The sequence below is a fragment of the Echiichthys vipera genome, assembly GCF_963691815.1.
Source record: "Echiichthys vipera genome assembly, chromosome: 1".
NCBI classification, from domain to species: domain Eukaryota; kingdom Metazoa; phylum Chordata; class Actinopteri; order Perciformes; family Trachinidae; genus Echiichthys; species Echiichthys vipera.
This window is the reverse complement of record NC_139826.1, coordinates 30,975,840-30,997,732: the sequence shown is the minus strand read 5'-3', so window position 1 is coordinate 30,997,732 and position 21,893 is coordinate 30,975,840. Positions and strand designations below refer to the sequence as shown.

The 21,893-nt window shown below is 40.6% G+C and overlaps 1 protein-coding gene across 1 annotated transcript; it reads right to left on the bottom strand.

Moving 5' to 3' along the window:
- Positions 1–546: 546 nt before the first annotated feature.
- Positions 547–15,341, bottom strand: usp8 (ubiquitin specific peptidase 8). Its single transcript, XM_083918933.1, has 19 exons — positions 15,276–15,341; positions 12,686–12,840; positions 11,747–11,891; positions 11,531–11,616; positions 11,288–11,426; positions 10,939–10,981; positions 10,595–10,766; positions 9,722–9,884; positions 9,473–9,614; positions 8,644–8,921; positions 8,053–8,550; positions 6,795–6,869; positions 6,329–6,627; positions 5,906–6,127; positions 5,613–5,823; positions 4,243–4,479; positions 3,768–3,910; positions 3,487–3,619; positions 547–2,130 (listed from the first exon to the last, which is right to left on the bottom strand). The coding sequence occupies exons 2-19, from the start codon at positions 12,787–12,789 to the stop codon at positions 1,972–1,974; spliced, it is 3,249 nt and encodes a 1,082-aa protein (XP_083775059.1). The 5' UTR covers positions 12,790–12,840; positions 15,276–15,341; the 3' UTR covers positions 547–1,971.
- Between the last annotated feature and the right edge of the window lie 6,552 nt (positions 15,342–21,893).

Below are 21,893 nucleotides of genomic sequence, written 5' to 3'. Positions count from 1 at the left end.
TCCAGCCCCCGTGACCCTGATAGGGACAAGCGGTTGAAGATGCATGAATGATTATTGCTAATTTCCCCCCCAAAAAATTAAAATGTCTTAAAAAATACATTAACATCAATCCAACATATAACCAGCAAAGACAAATCAGCCTCTTTGTGAAAAAAAACACAAAGAAACATTTGATTTACACAACATTGACGATAAGCTTACTGGCCTGTAGGTAACTAAAGTTTAAGGGTTCACTGTGCCTTCCACATGTATGTTTTACATTAAAACATGATGTATTAATATATGAATATGTCAATAATTCTCATTATAATAGCTTAGTATCGTAAGCACCATAAAAAGGTATGTGTGTAGGGTTTATGACGTCCTACATGTGACTTATAATATACTGTATGCAGGAGGGGGTCCCTGCTCCGCCTTTATTTCAATTAAGGGGTCGTTGACCTAAAAAACGTTGAAGTCTCCTGGAGATATTAACGGAAAGGGTTTCATTCAACCGTTAGCTAATATATCCAGAAACAGTCATTCAGACACAAACACTAATTTGAAGCAGTTTTAATAAATAGTCATATGAGTTGTTTGAGGTTAATATAATCGTTATACCAGAAACAAACTGTTTTTAGAGCAATAAGAAATAAAATCAACATGTACAAATAAAAAGAAAAACAGATTATTATGATCTCATGCTAGGTGATAAAACTTTACTCAGGAAGTCGAATCCTGCCACCTCACCTCTCTGGTCCATTCAGAACAAAACAACATGTGTGCTTGCTCTCGTCAGTCAGTCGGTCGGTCGGTCAGGCAGCAAATGTTAAAGCGCTCGTGTGAGTGAATAAGATCAATGTTTCACGTCTTCATATTCTTCCGGGTCAGTACTGAGCACAGAAATAAGATTAATCAGATAAATCTAAATACCAGCCTCTTAGAAACATTCAAAACCAGCAGAACTGGTACAATATAAGTTGTTCCAGTAATTTGTCCTCTAAATAGTTTTTGAGTTTGAATATAATAACGCGAAGAGTTAAATGTGTTTAACAGAGAATAAATTCTACAACAAACGTTATAGAAGCAGGTGAGTTTTCCCGTCACTGCCTGGACCGAGCAAGACAGACCGGCTCTCAGCATCGTTTAAAAGAGAGTCGAGTATTAATGTCTGCTGTTAAACAATGTGTTCTTCACGAACAACTTAAACTGATTGCATATTGTGTAAGTGCAGCGATGTATGAATGTATAATATGAACAAGCAACAATCTCAGTTCCCTCCTCTCTTTAGGAAGGAGGCAACAAAATCAGTTCACAGTCTCTTGCATCCCCTTTAAGATCACGTTAAACACCAGAAGGCTACAGAGTTAAACCCCTAAAACACAGTTTGTCTTTATGAATATGGCGATGCGATGACGGCTGCTACTTTCAAGAAAGAAAAAAAACAAGAATAATTTGGTCACTTGACAGATTAATACCTTGCCCCTCCAGTATTTACATTTTTGAATGTGCAACATCAGCATTGGTAAGTATGTACATGCCATCTAACTGTTAACCTTGTTGTAGACGCGGTACAAGAAAGCTGATCAGTTCTGCGATACGGTCATCCACACTGAGTGCGACAGAAATGAGAGTGAAGAGCATCTGAACCAGCTGTCAGCCCTACAACACAACCATCAAGAAGTCAGAGTAAAAGGAGCATCTGTTTAGTCACTAGATGATCAATAATATGAACAGACGGCATGTTTTAACAGGTATAGGGTCCTCTAGTAGCTGAAGCATTGCACAGTGTGCCTGCGCCTTTCTCCGACAAGACAGAATCTCATCGCCACTCGCTTGAGTGCGTCCTCGCGTGCACGTACACGACTAGTTAACCCGCAACTAAGTGCACCAGGTCCTCAGAGCTGTGATTTTAAAAAGAAAAAAAACAACCTCTAGGCTTGAGCGTCGCTGCTCTGGTGTAGTGTTCTCTCTTTGTGTCCTGCTGCTGCATCACAGGCTGGAGTAAAACAGGATGTAGGCTGCGGAGGACTTGACGGAGGAGGAGGAGATTTCCGTCACTTCGTGGTCATCGAACTTGTACCAGCGCTGTTTGGGGGCGTTCTTACAGTAGGCTGTGTAATGGCCGCCATCTAATCCCCCGTAGTGATTCTGGGAGTGGAAAGAAAGAAGGTTAAGCTCGACTTAACAGCTACATCATTATTATATTTAATTAGTACTTAGAAAATACCTGAAGTTTAAAGTTTTGCATTATTTTACTTGCTGTCAAGTGGAAAAAAACATTGGTGTGTTTATGGTACAGAAGCTGCTTGACCAGTACAATTTAAATTTTTTGTTATTGGCTTATTTTTTAAATGTTTATGGACTCTACCAACGAAGAACTGACAGTTTTATGTAAGATGGACAAGATATAGCAAATAATAATAATACAACAGTGATTTGTACTATTATCTGCATCTCTTATCCTTGTTTTAATGTTTGTATTCTTGAGTATATTTCTTGTTTTTACATTTTGTTTCACAGCCTACAGTCTCTTAAAGGGATAGTTTGGATTTTTTGAAGTGGGGTATCCATAGTCAGTGTATTAAAGTGATTTAAAGGGTAAGTTCGAATCACCAAAGTCACACAATCAAACTATCTGATCGAGGCAGCGGTAGACCAGCAACATTCGTGTTCTGCAGGATAAAATGACTGTTTTTGTCAGTGGAGTCTGGCGGCTTTGAAGAGAGTGTAGTGACTATTGGCCCTACGCTGATCGTCCCGGTGGTGTGTTGAACAGTAAGATTGTGTCCTCGACGCCCATACCTTGAGTTGTCTGTTTTTTGTTTGCTTCTTCTGTCCTCTTCTTCTTGTTGAGGTGTTAGTAATTGTGCAAATAATTTAAACTCTCTTTTGTTTTCATTAATTGTGTTAATCATTCCTACTCTGCCTTTGAGTTACATGCGTGCATGCGGTAAGAACTGATTTTCTCTCAGCCGTTCAACAAACACCACACACCTGTGTCATTTATCACTGAATTAGGTGACGTGACCCATCACCATCAAGTTATCCCCCTTGTGACGTCAAACACAAAGTATCTTATTTAAGCTTTCAAAAAATAAACAAAAAAACATTCAAATGGCTCAAACAGAGTATAGATGAATGTAACGGCTTCAGTTCCCAGTCAGAACAGTTATCTGTCTGACAGCAAGGTAAAGGTTAAATATTCTAAATATAGACTTAAACTGATGTTTAGGTGGCTAAAATATATCATACTGCAGCTCCATCCACAGCAGTACACTGCTTAGCTTTCATGCTAGGTCTGCTGCTCCAAACTGGGAGCGTGTGTGCCGTCATCTAATACTCGGACTATGGATTAGTACCTCATAAAACACCACTTCAAAATATCTGAACTATCCCTTTGACCTCTCCTGTTACGTTTCCATTGACAGTCAAATAAAAATAAACCATAAATGCATAATCATTTATTTTAAAATACGCTTCACAATTAATTTCACTACTACTTACAGAAAGTCCAAACAGGCTGTATCTTTTCACGGTCTGTTTGGGTCCAATGACGTACTGAGCCAGGTCCAGAGTGTCTAAAGGGAAGTCTACGTACGTCTGCAGCTTCTGCTTCCATCTACCCTCATAGGAGAATCTGCAGAAATAACGGCAATAAAGGAAGTTTCAATGTGGTCAATGTAAGAAAAATGACACAAATATGAAGTATCATTTTACTTTGTGTGTATTTAGTTTGACTAAAGAAAAAAGCTAGAAGCTCTTCTGATGCAAACATCACAACAGACCGCTTTAAGTGCACCAGGACAATGGGCGGGACCTTCCAGATCTCCAGCTTCTTGGTGGAATCTCTGTGGGCTTTGCAGTGTCTGCAGAACACCTTGTTGTTATCGGTCAGCTTCTCTTCCTTGGAGAAGAGCCTCAGACAATCCTGCCAAGAAGCAGCAAGCACATCAGTAAAGTATAACGAAGCAAAAGATCATAAAGCGTAACTTTTATTTCTATACATAGAAACTCAAGAACATTAAAAAAAACTCCAGAATGTAGTCAAGAGAAAGAAACTCAACAGTACAGCTTTAACAGGTAAAAATAGTTGTAAATGTCCAATTTAATGTGGACTATTCCCACATATAACTGTTTTTAGTGCCCCAACAATGACTTACTGAGCACTGTAAAGGAATATGAGACCTGACGAGCTTAAAATGTATCACAAAGAGAGAAAATTTCTGACACTCTTTGACACACGTTTAATGTCTAACCGACCTGCAGAGAGCACTTGCTTGTGGAGGCCAGGGGCAGCGACAGGTACATAAAGGTCTCAAATGTCCGTGACTTGCGATGGCAGGTCATACACTGCACAGTGGACTTGAACTGCCCCTGGAACAGTGCTACAATGATGGACTCGTTCAGCAGCTTGTGTTTGCTCCAGGCCAAGTCGGCTGCCGTCTGATCGTCCAAATGGTCGTTTTCCTCCTCCTTGTAGCGCTTCCTGTTGTCCGCCTGACACCAGAGATGGAAAAACAACATGTTGGTATAGAGAAACTGCAGCCTTAGGTGTTAAAACCTGCCTTTACCTGACAGATGCATCATATACTGGTCGTAATTACGATACTGGAGTTAGCACTGAACAGAACTTATGGAGAACTGCAGACTGAATGTCCAAGTTATATAATTTGTATTTAACACCTATCTAATCTCTCCAGCTTCATTAGCATGCAGTTCAGCCAGATCACTCTCATTATGATAGGAAAGAAGAGATGAGAGACAGGTTAACACTTGCTAATTAATATTGCATTAATTAGACAGACTTATTTATCAATTAGCCTGCGGAGACAACGTGGACTGGGACAGGACCAGCCTGACAGGAGACGGCTCTGAACATCACACAAAAGGGATGTGATGAGATGGAGAAATGAGAAATGCACATCATCAGCTGTTACAACCTAATTGGCACCTCATCCTTATGATGTAAAAGAGCTTAATAAGTAAAATGGGGTGACTGTATTACTTCCACGCAACCCCAGGTGGAGACAGTTGTCACAGTATCTCAAAGCTGCCGGTTCTGACAGCTTGTGGCCTAGTTTTGATGTTTAAGCGAGTTTTAAAATAGAAACAAACATCAAGCTATGAATTTTTTTTTTTACCAATTCACCTAGTCCTTCCCCCCATTCAAATGCACATGAAGCCAGTAAAATCAGTCGATACAGGCAATGGAGCATGTCTTGGGTCTACATGCACAGAGGTTCTGACGGAGCATCAGACCACACAGATGCAGACACGCCACACTCACACTGCTGCAGGAGGACCAAGGACAGACAGCTATTTACTTACTCTCTAATTTGCCATCAAAATGAAACCAGGTGAAAAAAAAAGAAAAGAGGAAAATGATATAAAGACTACGTTTTAATTGTTAGGCAAAAAGTGCAACAACATACAGGGGCAGTAGAAGACAAGCCATAGAAAGCCATGATTAAAATGAATAAATTACTTATTTATTCAATCAATAGTTAATCCAGGGTGAGCACATTTAGATGTTAATGTTTCTCCTAGCAGATAACAAACACTTTTTAAGACTTGACTAATGCCACACTGATGGTTATGTGCTAAATGCATGAAACAAGCGCCTGGTCTACCTTGTTGAGGTCCTCATGGAGCCCATCCATGAGAAACAGCAGCAGCTCTTGGGAGTCTTGCTGGTCACAGCCAGCAAACTGGTCATTGATCTTGCCTATGGTGATTTTGAAGTCCCGCGGACTGATGCACTTGTACAGACCGGCCCACAGGGCTTTCATGATCACACCAAACTCCTCCGCCACCTCCCCTTTATGCCCAAGGATGTTGTACCTGGATGTGACAGAAATGTTAGATATTTACCTTGTGCATGATTCTATATGTTAAGAAATCTCCCTTATCTCTAGGCTCTGACCTGTTGATGTCCTCCAGGTAGTAATTGTTGTTGAAGTACTCAGCCATGGCAGGAGTGTTACAAAGACACTGCAAGATGGAGTTCATGTAGCATGTGTTGCCCATGTTACGAAGGCCTGTCAGTGAGGCACCCATACCTCCGAATGCAGGATTCAGGTTGCGAATCTTGGCAGCTGACGGCCGCACAATCTCCACTTTAGAATAGACTTTAGCACTGGGAGGTCTGCGAGGCAGAGGAGCACAATGAGAGGATACCAGAGTAGTTCCGGCAGCGATAAGTCTAAACAAATTACAATGAGGAGTATATATATATAAAGAAATAATATGTAGCTTATGATACTAGATGAAAGATGCAGGACATTGTCCATTGTCAAGGTTGCTGGAACATCCCGATATTGACTGACATTAAACATCCGTGTCTTACTTGGTCTCCCTGTTGATGGTGGGTATGACAGCTGCAGTGGTCGGGGCGGTGGCCTTCTTCTGGGCCTCCTCTCTCAGGTCCTGGCTGATATCAGGGGAGGAGTAGGAGCGTTTCAGTTTAGACTGTTCCCGATCCCGATCACTGTTGGTGTCTGGCGCAGCTGGTTGTGGGGTTTTCTGTTTAGCTGTTGGCGGTGTGGAGGGTGGAGTCTGGGGAACAGTGACCTCAGGAGGGTACAGGTGGACACGGTTGGTTGGGGAATGGTAGTATCGGTAGGTCCCTGTCACCGTGTCAAGGAACTAGACAAAAATGGAGGGGTTAATAAGAAAAGAAGATAAAAAATTAGGTTTAAAGGATCAATCAGGCATAAGGAAATAATAATATCTCGTTTAAGACAAAAGCCTTTTTGAACATTCATCAATTTCTCCAAATAATTCCACGTATTTCAGATTTAAACATCTGGTACCTTCATCCAACCGTCTGGAAGGCCCGGTACACTCCTACCCATCTCCTCACTCCTTGCCCGGGTCAGGGGCTCCCTCTGTGGGACAAACACACAAAGGCTTTACTTAAAAGTTCTCTACATAATTATGAGGAATTTTCATGATGAGCGTGAAAGAAATAATGGTTACTTTTGTCACAAACACCAAACATCCCTGTTTTAGAGAAGCAGAACAACTGCTGGAAACTTAGAAACAAGTTTTAGAGTGTCTGTGTGGCACAGATTATACCTACAGTATGTGCATTTGTTCATTATTCTATATACAGTATGTATTTCATTTATATATATTTACAGATACCCATTTATCTTTATATTGAGGATAATGTATGTGATTATCCGTTGGTAACTAAACTGTTGGTATGCACTGCCTTCTTTAGTTGATATGACCAGCAAACAGACTGATCTGATAGATTTAGCGTGTAGTTCTTGCATTTATCTATCAAATTGTTTATGATTTGAGTCTGCCATACACTCCTGTCAACAGTGACGCAGGTTAAACACGCATCAGTGATCAATGGGAAATTGAAAGAGCTGGACAATATGAGCTGGTATGTGAGCGTGACAGCAAACATACCAAGAGAACTGAAAGTGACACATTACTTTATTTGGTACTTCTGTAATATAGTTAATAAGGAGTTTGCGGAGCCACAGTCGCAGATAACCGGCGGTCTATGTGTCGAATGTGTTTAGATTAAACATGCATTCTGTGGACCCTTAACAAACATGAGTCAGCTGTATAAAAGGGATATTACCTTATTATTGTCTAAACAAAGCTTTAAATCTTCCATTTCATCACATTAAATTGATGTGCTGTGTTTAGAAAGTGTGTGGACATGTGGATTTGTGGTCTTGTTGTCTAAAACGTAATATAGCAACAAAGGATTTCACAGAGGTTTTCTTTTAGCCACAGATGTAAGACACCGAGCTTTAAGGCAGCTAGACTTTCTAAAGCTTGAAAACAGAGCTGCAGAGGAGCTGCAGAGTCTAATTTTCTCTCAGATCACTTGAATTACAATGTGATGGAAGATTATTATGGATTTTTTTGCCCAACACTGCCAAAAATAAACTGCCTATCGCAGGTTTAAGGGACTATGGTTAGCGTCTGATCCCTGTTGTGTGGTTTGGGGATGACTTTTCCGAATGCATTGGATATTTAAATGTTAAACTTTCCTTTAACATTAATTTTGTTTATGCACTTTCCCACAGACACAGGAAGACTCACCTTCATTTCACTAACAATATGGTTGGGAGCAGGCGAGTCCAGAGACATACTCTTCGAGGGAGTGTCAGAGCTCTGATCCTTTCCCCTCCTCTCTCTGTCGTCCCACACCCTTTTCTCTTTATCGTCCTCTTCTTCCGCCTTCTGCCTTTCCAGTTTCTTTTTCTCCTGAGGTCCATTCTCGTCCTCTTCCTTCTTCCTCTTCTCACTTTGCTCTCTTTCTAGCCTTTCCTTCTGGTCCTTCTCCCGTCTCTCCTCCTCTACACGACGCTCCTGGTTGCGTTTCTCCTGCTCTTGCCGAGCCTTTTCCATCACTGCCACCGCCTCAGAGTGTATCTGACTTTGTTCTTCTTTAGACAGAGAAGTGCTGGGGATTAGTGGCGGTTTGACTGAGCGGTCAGGGACAACTGGGCCGTTGTGCATAGGGTCCTTGGCTGACCCGTTCTGGCTGGGCTTTGGCTGGTCTGACACCCAGACAGAGGGTTTCTTGGTACGGTCAAACTGGGAGAGGACAACATGAGGTTAAAACAGAACATGAGTAATAATGTTTTGTACTCTCCCAAAGTGTAAAAGTTTTCAGGGTAGATACAACACCTGTGGGAAGGCCTTGGCTGTTGCAGGTGACTGGATGGATGTGCCTGCCTTCTTATTAAGGTCTTGCTCAGAATTTGTGCAGTCTGTGATGGTGGAATCGACAACGTCCGGCAGCCTGTCAGTAACCATGGAAGTTTTAGATGTGGGGGGATCTGCTGGTGCAACACCGTTCACCAGCACAGGAGCCGAGGGTTCCTGAGGCTCGGGTGTGACCTCAGGCTGTGGCTGAGGGGGGGTCGGAGGCTTTGGTTCCTCTAAGGAAGGGTAGCTAAAGTTCACTGTTCAAAAAAATCAAAGGAAGTGAATTAATTTAAGAGAAAATACTTTTCTTAGAGACTTTAGACTAAGAAGTCCACACTTGACACGTAGAACAAGATTAATATTTAAAAAACAACTCACTGTACTTAACACAAGCCATTACACTGCCACTGGTAAACAATGTAGGTTAGGAGTTGGAAAAGCCTGGTTGCCACAGTTAGAAAATATTAGTTTTGTAACTATTGTAACTATATAAAAACTTTTGATTTGTTGATTGTTGATGTACGTTAGGGTGCAGGTAGGATAAAATCCAGAAAACACAAACGTTAAAAGGGATGCATGGCTCAGTAATAGATTTTTGTGGTGAATATGGAATCTGAGTCATTTGATTATATATTTATGACAGAATAATCTCACTTTATTTGACCAATTTTTTAATTACTTTTATAAATCTCTTAAAATAAAACAACAGCAGTGGCATTAACACAAAACCTGAAAATAAATTAAACAACATTGCCTGATAAATACCAAGTCAAAGCCATAACATGAATGCTGTGCTGGTAATACTCACATTGAGGGAGGGAGCTGATGATGTTCTGTCTAGGGGGGCGAACTTTAGCGTTGGTTGTGTACATGGGATAAAACAACAGCCAGTTCTCGTAGCCTCCCTCCAGCACCAGCGGCTCACTACGCAGGATGGTGAGGCTGTCCCACTGTGGTGTGTACAAACACATTATTGTGGCTCACAGGAAAGTTCTGCTGTTGTCATTCACACTAGATAAGTGCGTGCACATACGCCAACCCACACCCTCACAGTTACCTTAAAGAGGGCGTCTTTGAGGCTCTGCAAGGTGGTGCCCAGTGAAAGGTCAGTGACGGAACTGAACCAGTCCAGCAGGACTATGTAATCCACGAATCCCCGCCGCCTCCAATGCTCTTTCGACACCCCCGGCAGCTTCGCCTCAATCTGAGTCACAGTGATTCTGAAAAGTAATGACATAGCAGTTCAGGAGGTCAGGTTTAGGAACTGAGACTTTTTTCTCCATTTGATGGTTAACCATAACCTGACTCCACCAGATGGACTGATTCGCATTAGATCAGCATATCCATCTGGGAACTCTCAGTTGGAGATCTTTGAGGGAGAGACGGAAATACTGGTTGCTGATTGGATAAATCATCTGTCCATCACCACCTATGTTGGTGATAGACAGGCCAACTCAACCAATCAGATCAACGAAGCGTATGACGTGATAACAGAGCGTTGAGGCAAAGTAAACAACATGTCATTAAAGGATATTTGCCTTTTGTGTAACGTGTATTTACGGATAAAAGGCAAAATTTCAGGTGCCCGGTCCATATTCCAACAGAAGGATCAAAGAGGAAAAAGCGTTAGTGAGCGGTCTGTTGGATAGCTGCGCTCATCTCATCCGCGAAAGCCGCCATGTTGTTTACACTGAACAGTTGCTTCTTGTTGCATCACACTTCGAGCCGCCTCAAAACCAACGCTGATCGGTTCAGTCGCTTGGCAACCTGCTCCAAATTTTCTCTGCCGCAAGTTACCCGACTGATCTGCGAGTAAAATACAACGAAGCTCGCAAGATCAGGGCAGTCTCAACATATACATATAAATTACAAATTCAGTGTCAGATCAAACAATCAGGTATGAAGCCTGGTCTCCAGACCCCTTTCTCACCCAGGGCTTATGGCCTCCTCAGGCACGCTGATGCAGGTCTGGCCCGGGACCTGAATGCGTGACTCCTCAAAGTCCCTGTGGCTGCGGGCATCCATGATAATTATTGTTATCGTCTGGTCCTTCATCATGTGGAAAAGCTTCTCTGCGGAGATCCCACCAGCTGGCACCGCAGCTATCAGGTTTTTGTAACAAGACAAAAAACTTTTAAAAAAAGGACTCAATTGTGTAAAACTTCACAGGTTTAAAACTTAACATCATGGCAGCAAATATATCGGTTTCTAGGATGATTTTCACCCCAGTAAGAACGCAGGTTTATGATACTTATTTTGTGTTATCCTTCTTACCTTTTGAGGTTGCATTTTTCAGTTCATTCTGTTCTCCTTTTACCTGAAATACAGACACAACAATCAATTTGTCAAAACGTTTATATTGATTTGACAGATTCCATTTGGCTTCATTTCTTTTTATGTAAAATAACATACAAATACTATTACTAACAACAATGCCATTCATATATTTACTAATTAAGCTATTAGTGTTGCTGTTATTGCTGGTATGATGTGAACTGTAGACTTAAAACTTTGTGAAAACAGCGAGTGTAGATTTATAAATAACCATACAACATTATAATTCTCATTGGTCTCAAGTGTTAATATGTTTAAATATGCAGTTTCCATGACAGTACATCTCTACCTTTTTGCTGTCCTTGTTTGCTGATAGCACCTTTGGAGAGCTTCGATCTCCATCTTTCTCTGTTATTTCCTCCCTCCTTTTCTTCTCCTCTTGTCTCTCCTTCTCCTCAAGTTTTTTCCGGACCTCAACTTCTTCATACCTGTGTAAAAATGTAAAGATTAGCTGAGTAAAATAGAAAAAAATGTTCTGATGTCCGATCATGAAGTAAGGCGTGTAGAATCAAAGACAACCAAAGCCTCTGACCTGAGTTTAAGGCTTTCAGAGAGCTTCTCTGCTTCTTCAATTGCTTTCTTAAAGCTGTTTGGCCCAAGCATGGTCATGTAATACTCCTTTGTGCATGGGAATAGGGAAGAGTTACACAGAGATAACTAAATCCAATTCTTGATACATTTCCAGAACAAGTCTTTACATAAAGATAAACGGGACAAAAGTTATCATTTTACAATCATTAGCTATTACCGGTTGCTGCTTGAAGTCTGGTCTTTTCTTGATGATGTCATATACTGTTAAATACTTCATGTACAGCACATAAGCTTTCTCCTCATCTCTGTCCAGACGACACTCCTCCGCCGCCTTGAAGATTTTGCAGGCACTCTGAACATAGCTGCAGTTGAATTAAAAAAATTACAGACTTTCATCATTATGATCGCAATATCGTTGGTTTGCATGTTATTCCCATCTCTCATCTCACTAAGGGCGCACTCACACTGTCCTTCCGCACCGGGCCAAAACAGGTTTTTCGGCTAAAGCCCAGTGCGTTGAAGCAGTGTGAGTGCACCCGCTCCGCGCATAGCTGCGGCCAGCTGGCCGTCCACGGCCGTTTGAGAGAGGTGGGCTTTTGTAGAGTGCGTTTGCACATGTACTAGCACGAGCGTGCGCACGTGTACGAGCGCGGGCACGAGGCCTACGGCGGTTCTGATGTCCTTTATGTGCGCCTGTTCAGACATAGAAAATAGAAGGATGGACCATGTGTGGACATTTAACAACAACGGCGGCGGCGAAAGGTTCACGTTAGTGTGATGCGGAGGTGGAGTGCTTAATGCTGATTTGGTCGGATGAAAATATTCAAAAACAGTCGACAAGACGCACAAAAACTCTGAGGTCTATGGAAAGATTTGTAAACAAAGCGACGCATTGCGATGCGACATTAATGCATGTGACGTGTTACGCGTGATGACGTATAGGCAGGCAAGAAGCATTGGCCGAGGCCCAGGCAGTGCGAGTACAAACGGGCTGGCAAGCGGGGGGAGAGGGAGGGGGGGACAAGTACCCTAAAGCCCGGGGCACGGTACAGAAGGACAGTGTGAGTGCGCCCTTAGAGACAGTTTCTCTGTGTTTGGAGTGTGTTTTTACTGTATATGTCATAATGCGTTGACTATACATGAAACCTAACGTTACCTTCTGGTGCTCGTCTTCTCCGGCTTAATCTCAGCCTTTTTATTGAGTTCACCCAGAGATGTGGACAGATACAGCTCTTTGACCCCAGTGGAAACCGCAGGCATCTTCGCGGGTGTGTTCAGTCAGTCAGTGCTGGACACAGGCTCTGAACATATCTGGGAAAAATGTTTGAAGGAGAAAAATAAACACACGCTGTCTCTAAAGCATTCGCCTAGTCCAGCTCCTAGTCTATTATTGTATAGTGTTGGCTGAGATATAGGTTGCTGTTGGAAACTTTATTGAGTATTAAGTGAGTATAAATAAAAACATATATATTTCTAAAGTTAGTGATGAAAAATATATGAAATAAAAGTAGAACAAATAAAAGTAGGCACAGTACAGAATAGAAAACAATTGAAAAATAAGAAATAAGAGATTACATATTTACACTATACACACAACCACTCATATATACAGATAATGTATAATGTACCAGATTCTCGGGTAATTGTCCAGCAGGTAATTGGCAACGGTAATTGTACATGTGATGCTTGTAATGACAATAAATAAGATGGATATGGATATAGATAGATAGATAGATAGATAGATAGATAGATAGATAGATAGATAGATAGATAGATAGATAGATAGATAGATAGATAGATGGTAATGTTTAGAGCTGTCATTTTACTTGCTCTGAAATTTAATCCTTAAAGGAATATTTTTTCAAAAAGAAGCTTAAAGAAGCAGTTCTCAGTAAGGAGATTAGGCTAAAACCCGGTTTGAGTCTGTTTTTGTTTTCTGACGTTTTCTTTTTTGTGTGCGTGTTTGTTTTTGTTTTTGTTTTACAACATGATGATTATGTCTCTGTGCCTTTTGTGTTGTAGGGTGCTACTATGTATTCATTGTTCGGCTATAACAATATGTATGGTGCTTCATAATGTTTGTTTAAATGGTAAATGGACTTATAAAGCGCCTTTCTAGTCTTCTGACTACTCAAGGCGCTTTCACAGTGTTTGTCACAATCACCCCTTCACACAGACATTCACACTGATGGCAGTGGACATCTACAGACCATCTAATCTGATCTAACCATTCACATTTACACACCCATGCGCAGCACGGGGAGCAATTCGGGGTTCAGTGTCTTGCCCAAGGACACTTCGACATGTGGACCGAGGGGGAGATGGGGATCGATCATATATGGGGTATTTGTGTGGTCTATTTCTCAGGCTTGCACCCAAAATCATGTACTATGCAGTACATACTCAATCCGAATTGTTACTAACACATTGCATTGTGGGATATTTAAGCCAGTGTAGTGTTTATAGTGTTCAGTGTTTGCATACTGTAATATTTCACATTGACATGACACTTCGACATGTGGACCGGGGGAGGTGGGAACGAACCACCGATCTCTCGAATCTGCCACTGAGCCACATTTATATATGTCTTGTGTATGTTTTGTGTTGGACCTCAGGAAGAATAGTCCTCACTTAAGGTGATGACTAAAAGGGGGTCCTTAATAAAACTAAAATAAAACTAGATAGATGGCTTCCAATATTATATTATCAGTTAGCGAAATAACAGTTAAACAAATTGAGTTTTCAAGTCCCACTTGCTGTCATGCAACATTTAAAAAATGGCCACAACAAGACCACGTTCAAGTGAAAACAGGACATGTAGATGATAAGATACATCTACCTTACTCTCACTGTTAGCCCAACATTTCATTTTTTCCAAACTGTTCATAGAAACAGACACAGACCTATAAAAGGACGGCATTAAGGAATAAAATATATCCATATGAATATATAGATAAGGCACTTCTTTTCCCGGGGTAAGTGAAAATGAGTTAAAGTATAATAGTGTGGGTTGTCTTTTCTTGTTTAGCATCAGTGAGAAGGTTTTTATGTAAACATTAAACTCTTCTGTGAAGACATTAAAGTAAGGAGGGGATTTCTTCTTCTGTGGCATTTTCACATTATAATCATGAGGTTTATTAAAAAGCAAACTGATTTGTCATCACGTTCAAATTTTGAAATAATATATTTGGGTCTAAATGTTATGTTTTGTTTAATTTAGTTGTAAACAAAGTTTTCCATGTCCCCAAATGCTAATATTTGTAAAATCGTTTCTGGCTCATCTCCGCAAAAAGTGCACATTTGATCCACATCAGCAGATTAGGAATTAATTTGTTACAAGGGTAAATACAATGCAAACTTTTAACGTGGCTCTCTGTCTGTTAGCCCAACAGTAGTTAGCTCACGCAGGTTGTCAATGACCACAACAACAAGTACCGTGAACAGTTTTGTGGCTAACGTTAGCCGCGACCATCTTCCTCCACTGGATGACCGGTGGAAAGCTAACGTTAACGGGCAAATGAATTACCGTAAATCACCGTAGAACATAAACAAACAAATACAAACGTCGTTTTAAGTAAACGGTAACGTTAGCATTGTTACCTTCCACGTCAGTTAGCCAGCTTCGCTCTACCTAACTGCGCAGGTAGTCATGGCTACCATCACACCCAGCAGCACACAGATAGCTTCTTGTAATAATACACTGTGGCCGATTGTTTGGTAAGATACTGTCAACTTAAAAATCTTACCTCTTTCTGGTCCGTTGCTTACACTTTAGCTACTTTTTTGACAGCTGATTCCTTGTTCCGCCTCTTCTTCTTCTCTGATTTATGGCGGATCGCTCACCAACGCTTTAAGGCTCATACCGCCACCTGCTGTACCGGAGTGTGTGACACCAGGCTGACCATGACCTCTCTGCTTCAGCTTACTTTCTGAGATAACAATAATAATAATAATAATAATAATAATAATAATAATAATAATAATAATAATAATAATAATAATAATAATAATAATGGAGAAAAATTAAAGGTTGAATATGTAGAATCCTCATTAAAGGCTATATATTAACACCCACGGGGCGTTTTGAGGGGTACAGAATGAAAGTATTGCTTTTCCATAAAAAAATATATTTAGCCTGAATTCATTCATTCATTCATCTTCAACTGCTTGTCCCTGTCGGGGTCGCAGGGGGCTGGAGCCGATCCCAGCTGACATCGGGGGTGAGGCGGGGTACACCCTGGACAGGACGCCAGTCTATCGCAGGGCACATAGAGACGAACAGAGACAGACAAACATTCACACCTACGGGCAATTTTAGAGTCATCAATTAACCTAACATGTGCATGTATTTGGATGGTGGGAGGAAACCGGAGTACCCGGAGAAAACCCATATTTTACATTTTTTTTGACGGGTTTGACAAAGACTTTCTGTCATGTTCTGTTTACATTGTACCAGCCAATAGCGTTTGGCATTGCTGGTTGCCAGGGTTGTCTGTTGTTGGGTGCAGCTACTGTAGGCTGGCACTGGGTGAGATGGAGTTTGCCAATCCTGCAGCTGCTTATTTGTCCCAGCAGCTGAGGACAAAACCGGAGAAGGACAAAACCAGGGTTAATACAGGCCAAGAATTCACTCGATGGACTGAGATAAAGGAGTTCAACGACATTAAAACGCACGCTGAAATGTTTCTCCTTGATCGGTAAGCTAACTTTCGTGTTTACCTAGCTGTAATGCTAACAGTAACTGTCAGTCAAACTCTGGGGGATGGGTTCAAACAGACTCCGGTCTCCTGTGGGCTTCTGGACCGCGTCTGACGAACATGGCAACCCAGCTGCTGGAATTATTTTTTGTTGTTGCGACTACAATCTCGAGACACTAGATGGCAGTGTTCTGCTCATTATTCATATTCAACCTTTATTTAAATTTAAAATGTTTTAACAAATTAAACAACAAAATAACTTCATTTTATAATCCAATCCTTAATCTTTAAGGTAACTGAAGATCGCCCTACAGCAATCCCTAGTTTTCTCACTCATCGCTAAAACCCCTTCCAAATCCCATCCCCATTCTAATTCATAAATCTCATTATTACGCAAGATGATGATTTTCAACTACATTACATACATCACATTTAACTGACACGCACTAACTCATCAAATATAGAGTTGACTTTAATCCAGCGAAAATCACTTCCTCTCTTCCGCATTTTCCTTTAAAAAGCTTCACTTGTATATATTTCTTTATGCTGTTATACTGTCTTGACCACTTTCTCTTGTCCTGTCCCACCCTATCAGTTCTCCAAACTCTCAAATTTGGAAAAAATACTTTTTTTATCTATAACATAACCCTGATTTTTTTTTGCATAGCTCAGTGAGTGAACACACTCTCAGTGTATGGCAAGCCATTTTAACATTTATTAGCCAGACTTCATATTCATTAGCCTTCTGATATCTGCAACATCAAAGTGTCAAACATCAAACATCAAGATATCTGAAGATTGGATTTTAGTCAAAAGTCTAATTTTAGATATCTGTAATTTTATTACATACTGAATTCTGACTAGTCATAATTCCAGTTCAATATATATTTAATCCCCCTCAATTCACTTAAATCAAGTTTTAAATAGTCAGAACAATATTGTAGATATCTGGAAATGGAATGATGACTAGTCTGAATTAAATTGTAACTGCAGCTATAGCCATAAATGGAAATGTCCACTGAGACTCCAGGATGTGGTGAAGTATTATGCCAAGCATATAAAAATATTTCTGAATGAGTCAGCTGCATACAAACTAGAAGTCATGCGTTGTCTTTAAACCTAGATGACACTTAAATGGCACAAGTTCTTGGCTTTTGCAACACATTTTGGTTATCGCTGAAGTGGCATGGAAGTGAATTCACATCATAAATGTTTCACAATCTGTCGAATAAAACAATTAAGTTTTTACACTGGGTCCAAACAGTTTCCAGAAGAAGGAGTTTTACTTTGCATGGATTTACACACACACACACACACACACACACACACACACACACACACACACACACACACACACACACACACACACACACACACACACACACACACACACACACACACACACACACACACACACACACATCCACACACACACACACACACACACACACACACACTGTCCAGAAGATCAAGTTTGATCTGCTGGCCACTAAAGAGGCTGGTAGGTCAGTGGTGGTAATGAGGGAAGTGTATTTTTCCCTGTCAGATGTGCCAGGTTCCAGGTTTGCATCCCGGCTGGGGCCCTTCTGTGTGGAGTTTGCATGTTCTCCCCGTGTCTGCGTGGGTTTTCTCAGGGTTCTCCGATTTCCTCCCACAGTCCAAAGACATGCAGGTGTTCGGTTCATTGATGAATCTAAAAATTGCCCGTATGTGTGAATGGTTGTCTGTCTCTGTTTGTCTCTATGTGCCCTGTGATAGACTGGCGTCCTGTCCAGGGTGTACCCCGCCTCACGCCTGATGTCAGCTGGGATCGGCTCCAGCCCCCCTGTGACCCCGACAGGGATAAGCGGTTGAAGATGAATGAAAAAATACAAATAACGTAAAAGAAAACCTTATTTGCTGTCACCATGAAGCAACATTTCTAAACCCAGACTTAGGTCCTGTTTTTTTCCACTTTCATTTGCAGACCAAATTTCATCGATCAATTAATTTGTCACATGATATTATATGAAATCCAAATTCAGTGAAATGTAACTTCGTCAGTTCCTGCAATGCATAAACAATGCAATAATAATAAATAATGTCATATGTCATTAGTCAGTGTGTCTTTTCTGCTCCTTTATGTCAAACTAAGTGACCAAATCCTCTTTCTATCAATTGTTTCTGACATTTGGTTTGAAATATCAACCCCAAGGTTTTGTTTTTTGTGATAGGCTGATGTCATGCTCTTATTTTCATCTTATTTAAATAAAAGCAACAGAAAATGATCCATCCAGAGGCACTTTGACTTTGATGTCATATCAAATGCACAATTATGGTTAAACCTGCTTTCATCAGGCTCAGACTCCGAGATGTAAAAGCACACAAGGAGCACAATAGTCACAGTGTGCTCTGCTTGATATCACATTTATTTCTGTGTATTGTACCACAAACACTTACCATTACTCTACTCACTGCCCGCTACTGGGCTTTCTGCCTTCAGTGGGATCAAAAGTCTGTGTAGTCGTTGCTCTGTTTCGAGGATCATGTGAGTTTTAAGCTCAACTGTAAGAATAAACTTCAGATTTGTGTTTTCTGGAAGACAAAAATACATTGGTTTTAAAGTGTAACTGTAATTGTAAACTTGGGAATAACTCATGTTAAAGTTCTGACACTGTAATAGATGTGGTGAATAATTTCTGTTGAATGTGTTTTGAAACACACTGCTGTCTGAATCCAGTACAAGAAATGCACCGACATGATTGTCAGATTAAAAATCAACATTAAAACCTGACACTTAAGAGTCCTGGGAGAGAAAGTTGAAATAAGCATGCACATCTAAATTCTTACAGGTACTGGACTGAAAACTGAAAATGGTATTTGAAGAGTATGTCTTGTATGCGATGGTATTGTATAAATGCATTTATTTAATTATTAAATAAGTTTTAATTTAAATGAATAGTACAGGTTTCAAATTGCTTAGATAAACATCTTCTGGTGCTTTATCGGTTTCATTGACTCAGTGGAATGAGTTGCCTGCCTCTCATCATAGTATCTCTGGGATAACATTCATGTGTGCTAAGTGTGTTTGAATTATGGTTAGATTTGCGTCCAACCACTGGCTTCCCCCAGGAAACTAGACGAGAGCTTGCACATGTGAGCACAATGCACAGTAAACAGCACAGTGTGTGAACAGTCCAGGTGCTGCTCCGGCTTTTGTCAGAGTTTAAAAGGCAGCGATAAGCTGGGACTTAGATGGGTTTGCCCTCATCATCCTATAACCTTTTACTGTGTGTTTATTCATTGTTCTTGTTTTTGTAATATCCACCTATAGGCCTACTAACGTATCCTTTCTATTTGTTTGTGAAGAGCCATCATCCAATACAAATATTATTTTGCTCCGTCATCACCCAGATGAGGCACGATGAGAAGAAACAATAGTCTGAGCAGCAGAGAATGTCAGTTATGACTGTTATAAGAGGGCCCCATTGTCTTAAGGGAGTCATCTCCATGTTCCCCGAGATTTTAAAAAAGGTCCTATGTATGTTCCAGGGTCACATACAAAGCGGGGAACCACCTGAGGAACATAGGTATGCTCCTGTTTTAGGGTTCATTGTGTATTTATACCTTAAATATATTAAAAGGAATAGTTTGACATTTTGGGACATATGCTTAGTTGCTTTCTTGCCGAGAGTTAGATGGGAGAATTGATACCACTTTCATATCTGTATCGTACAGTATGATATAGAGCTGGCGCTTATCTTAGCCAGTTTAGCTTAGCACAAAGACCGGAGACAGCTAAACTGGTTTTGTCCAAAAGTAACAAAATCTGCCACCAGATCACTCATTAACACATTATCGCATGTTTAATCCATACATAAATCAAGTGGTAAAACAACAGTTCTCTGTTTTATTGGCCATTTTGTAACAAACCAAATTATTTCTTTGCCATGACCAGTTGTCTCCGCTGGTTTCCTGGCAACTGAGCAAAGAAATAGTCCAGTACACAACCGTAAATCAGCAAATTGTAGATTTTACACTTTAGTTTTGGATTAAACAAATCAGATGTGTTATAACTAGTGAGCTTTAGAGGTGCTGGATAATTGGTTCACCCCGCTTCCAGTCTTTTTGCTAAGCTAAGCTAAGCTAAGCTAAGCTAAGCTAAGCTAAGCTAAGCGACTGCTATTGCTACAGCTACATTAACCATACAGAAGCTGCCTTTTGTGGAATCAGTCTTCTCATCCTCAAGAAAGAAAAAGATAGGGTGACCAGACGACCCCGTTTTCAAGGGACAGTCCCCGTTTTCAGTGACCTGTCCCCGGAAATGTCCCCGGTTTTCACTGTGACTGAAAGATCAGAAAATGGCATATAGGAAAAAATGAAAAAACATGAATGTTACAACAGATAGCAGAGGAGAATATCCCAAACTGTGGAACTGCGGTCCAACTTTTCAAATACTTTCTTTTAAATAACTGCTTGAGGCTCAGAGAAGTCATATCATGTAATATATTTAACAAGAAAAGAGAAAAGAAAGGATTAGAGAAAAGTCCCAATAGGTGAATACAAGATGGTGTGGCAGAACCAACCCTTTGGAGGGCGCCTGAACCCCTGGCTGGGAACCCCCACCTCAACTACATCAGTAAAACCCTACAGGACAGGTGCACTGATGCACCAGCAGGCCTTTTAATAGTCTAATAATGTAAAAGACTGACATATACTGAGCACAACATTTCAAAAATGGCAGTAGCTGCGATATATTGTAAATACGTTTGACAGCAGTGGAAGAGCCACAGCGGATGTTCAATCACATTCAAAACAATGAATAAATTAAGTATTAATACTATTAATACTGTACTCTAATTTGATCTCCTGTGTATACATGTACAGTACAGACCAAAAGTTTGGACACACCTTCTCAGTCAAAGAGTTTCCTTTATTTTCATGACTATGAAAATTGTAGATGCACTTGGGTACACTTTCAAAGTTTTCCCAATATTTCGGACTGACTGAACTAATGACGGTCACTCGTTTTTCTTTACTTAGCTGCTTTTTTCTTGCCATAATACAAATACTATCAGTCTGTTCAGTGGGACTATCAGCTGTGTATCCACCTGACTTCTGCACAACACAACTGATGGTCCCAACCCCATTTACAAGGCAAGAAATCCCACTTATTGAAGATGACAGGGCACAGCTGTGGAGTGGAAACCATTTCAGGTGACGACCTCTTGATGCTCATCAAGAGAATGCAGAGTGTGTGCAAAGCAGTAATCAGAGCAAAAGGTGAAGAAACTAGAATATAAGGCGAGTTTTCAGTTGTTTTACACTTTTTTGTTATGTGCATATTTCTACATGTGTTAATTCATAGTTTTGTTGTCTTCAGTGTGAATCTACAACGTCAATAGTCATGAAAAGAAAGGAAACTCATTGAATGAGAAGGTGTGTCCAAACTCTAGGTCTGTATTGTATATATAAGACATTTATTTTAATATTGCATAGATAATAATTCCACTGTGGCATTTTCGCTCTATATCCAGCATATCTGTTCCAGGTGCAGTGGGATTGATGTATACTTCACAAAGAACACTGTTGATAATATTGTCCTATCATACAGTATCATATCACTAAGACTTGAATAAACAGTCCATTAGCATCCGAGGAGGGTCAATATTAAGTGCAATTGTAGAG

Excerpts from the sequence above, each read along its gene's own strand:
- usp8 (XM_083918933.1), bottom strand. The coding sequence starts at position 12,789 with ATGCCTGCGGTTTCCACTGGGGTCAAAGAGCTGTATCTGTCCACATCT. Across the intron at positions 8,551-8,643 it reads CAGCCAAGGCCTTCCCACAG|TTTGACCGTACCAAGAAACC; the intron begins GTGTTGTATCTA and ends GTCCTCTCCCAG. Across the intron at positions 3,911-4,242 it reads CAAGCAAGTGCTCTCTGCAG|GATTGTCTGAGGCTCTTCTC; the intron begins GTCGGTTAGACA and ends GCTTCTTGGCAG.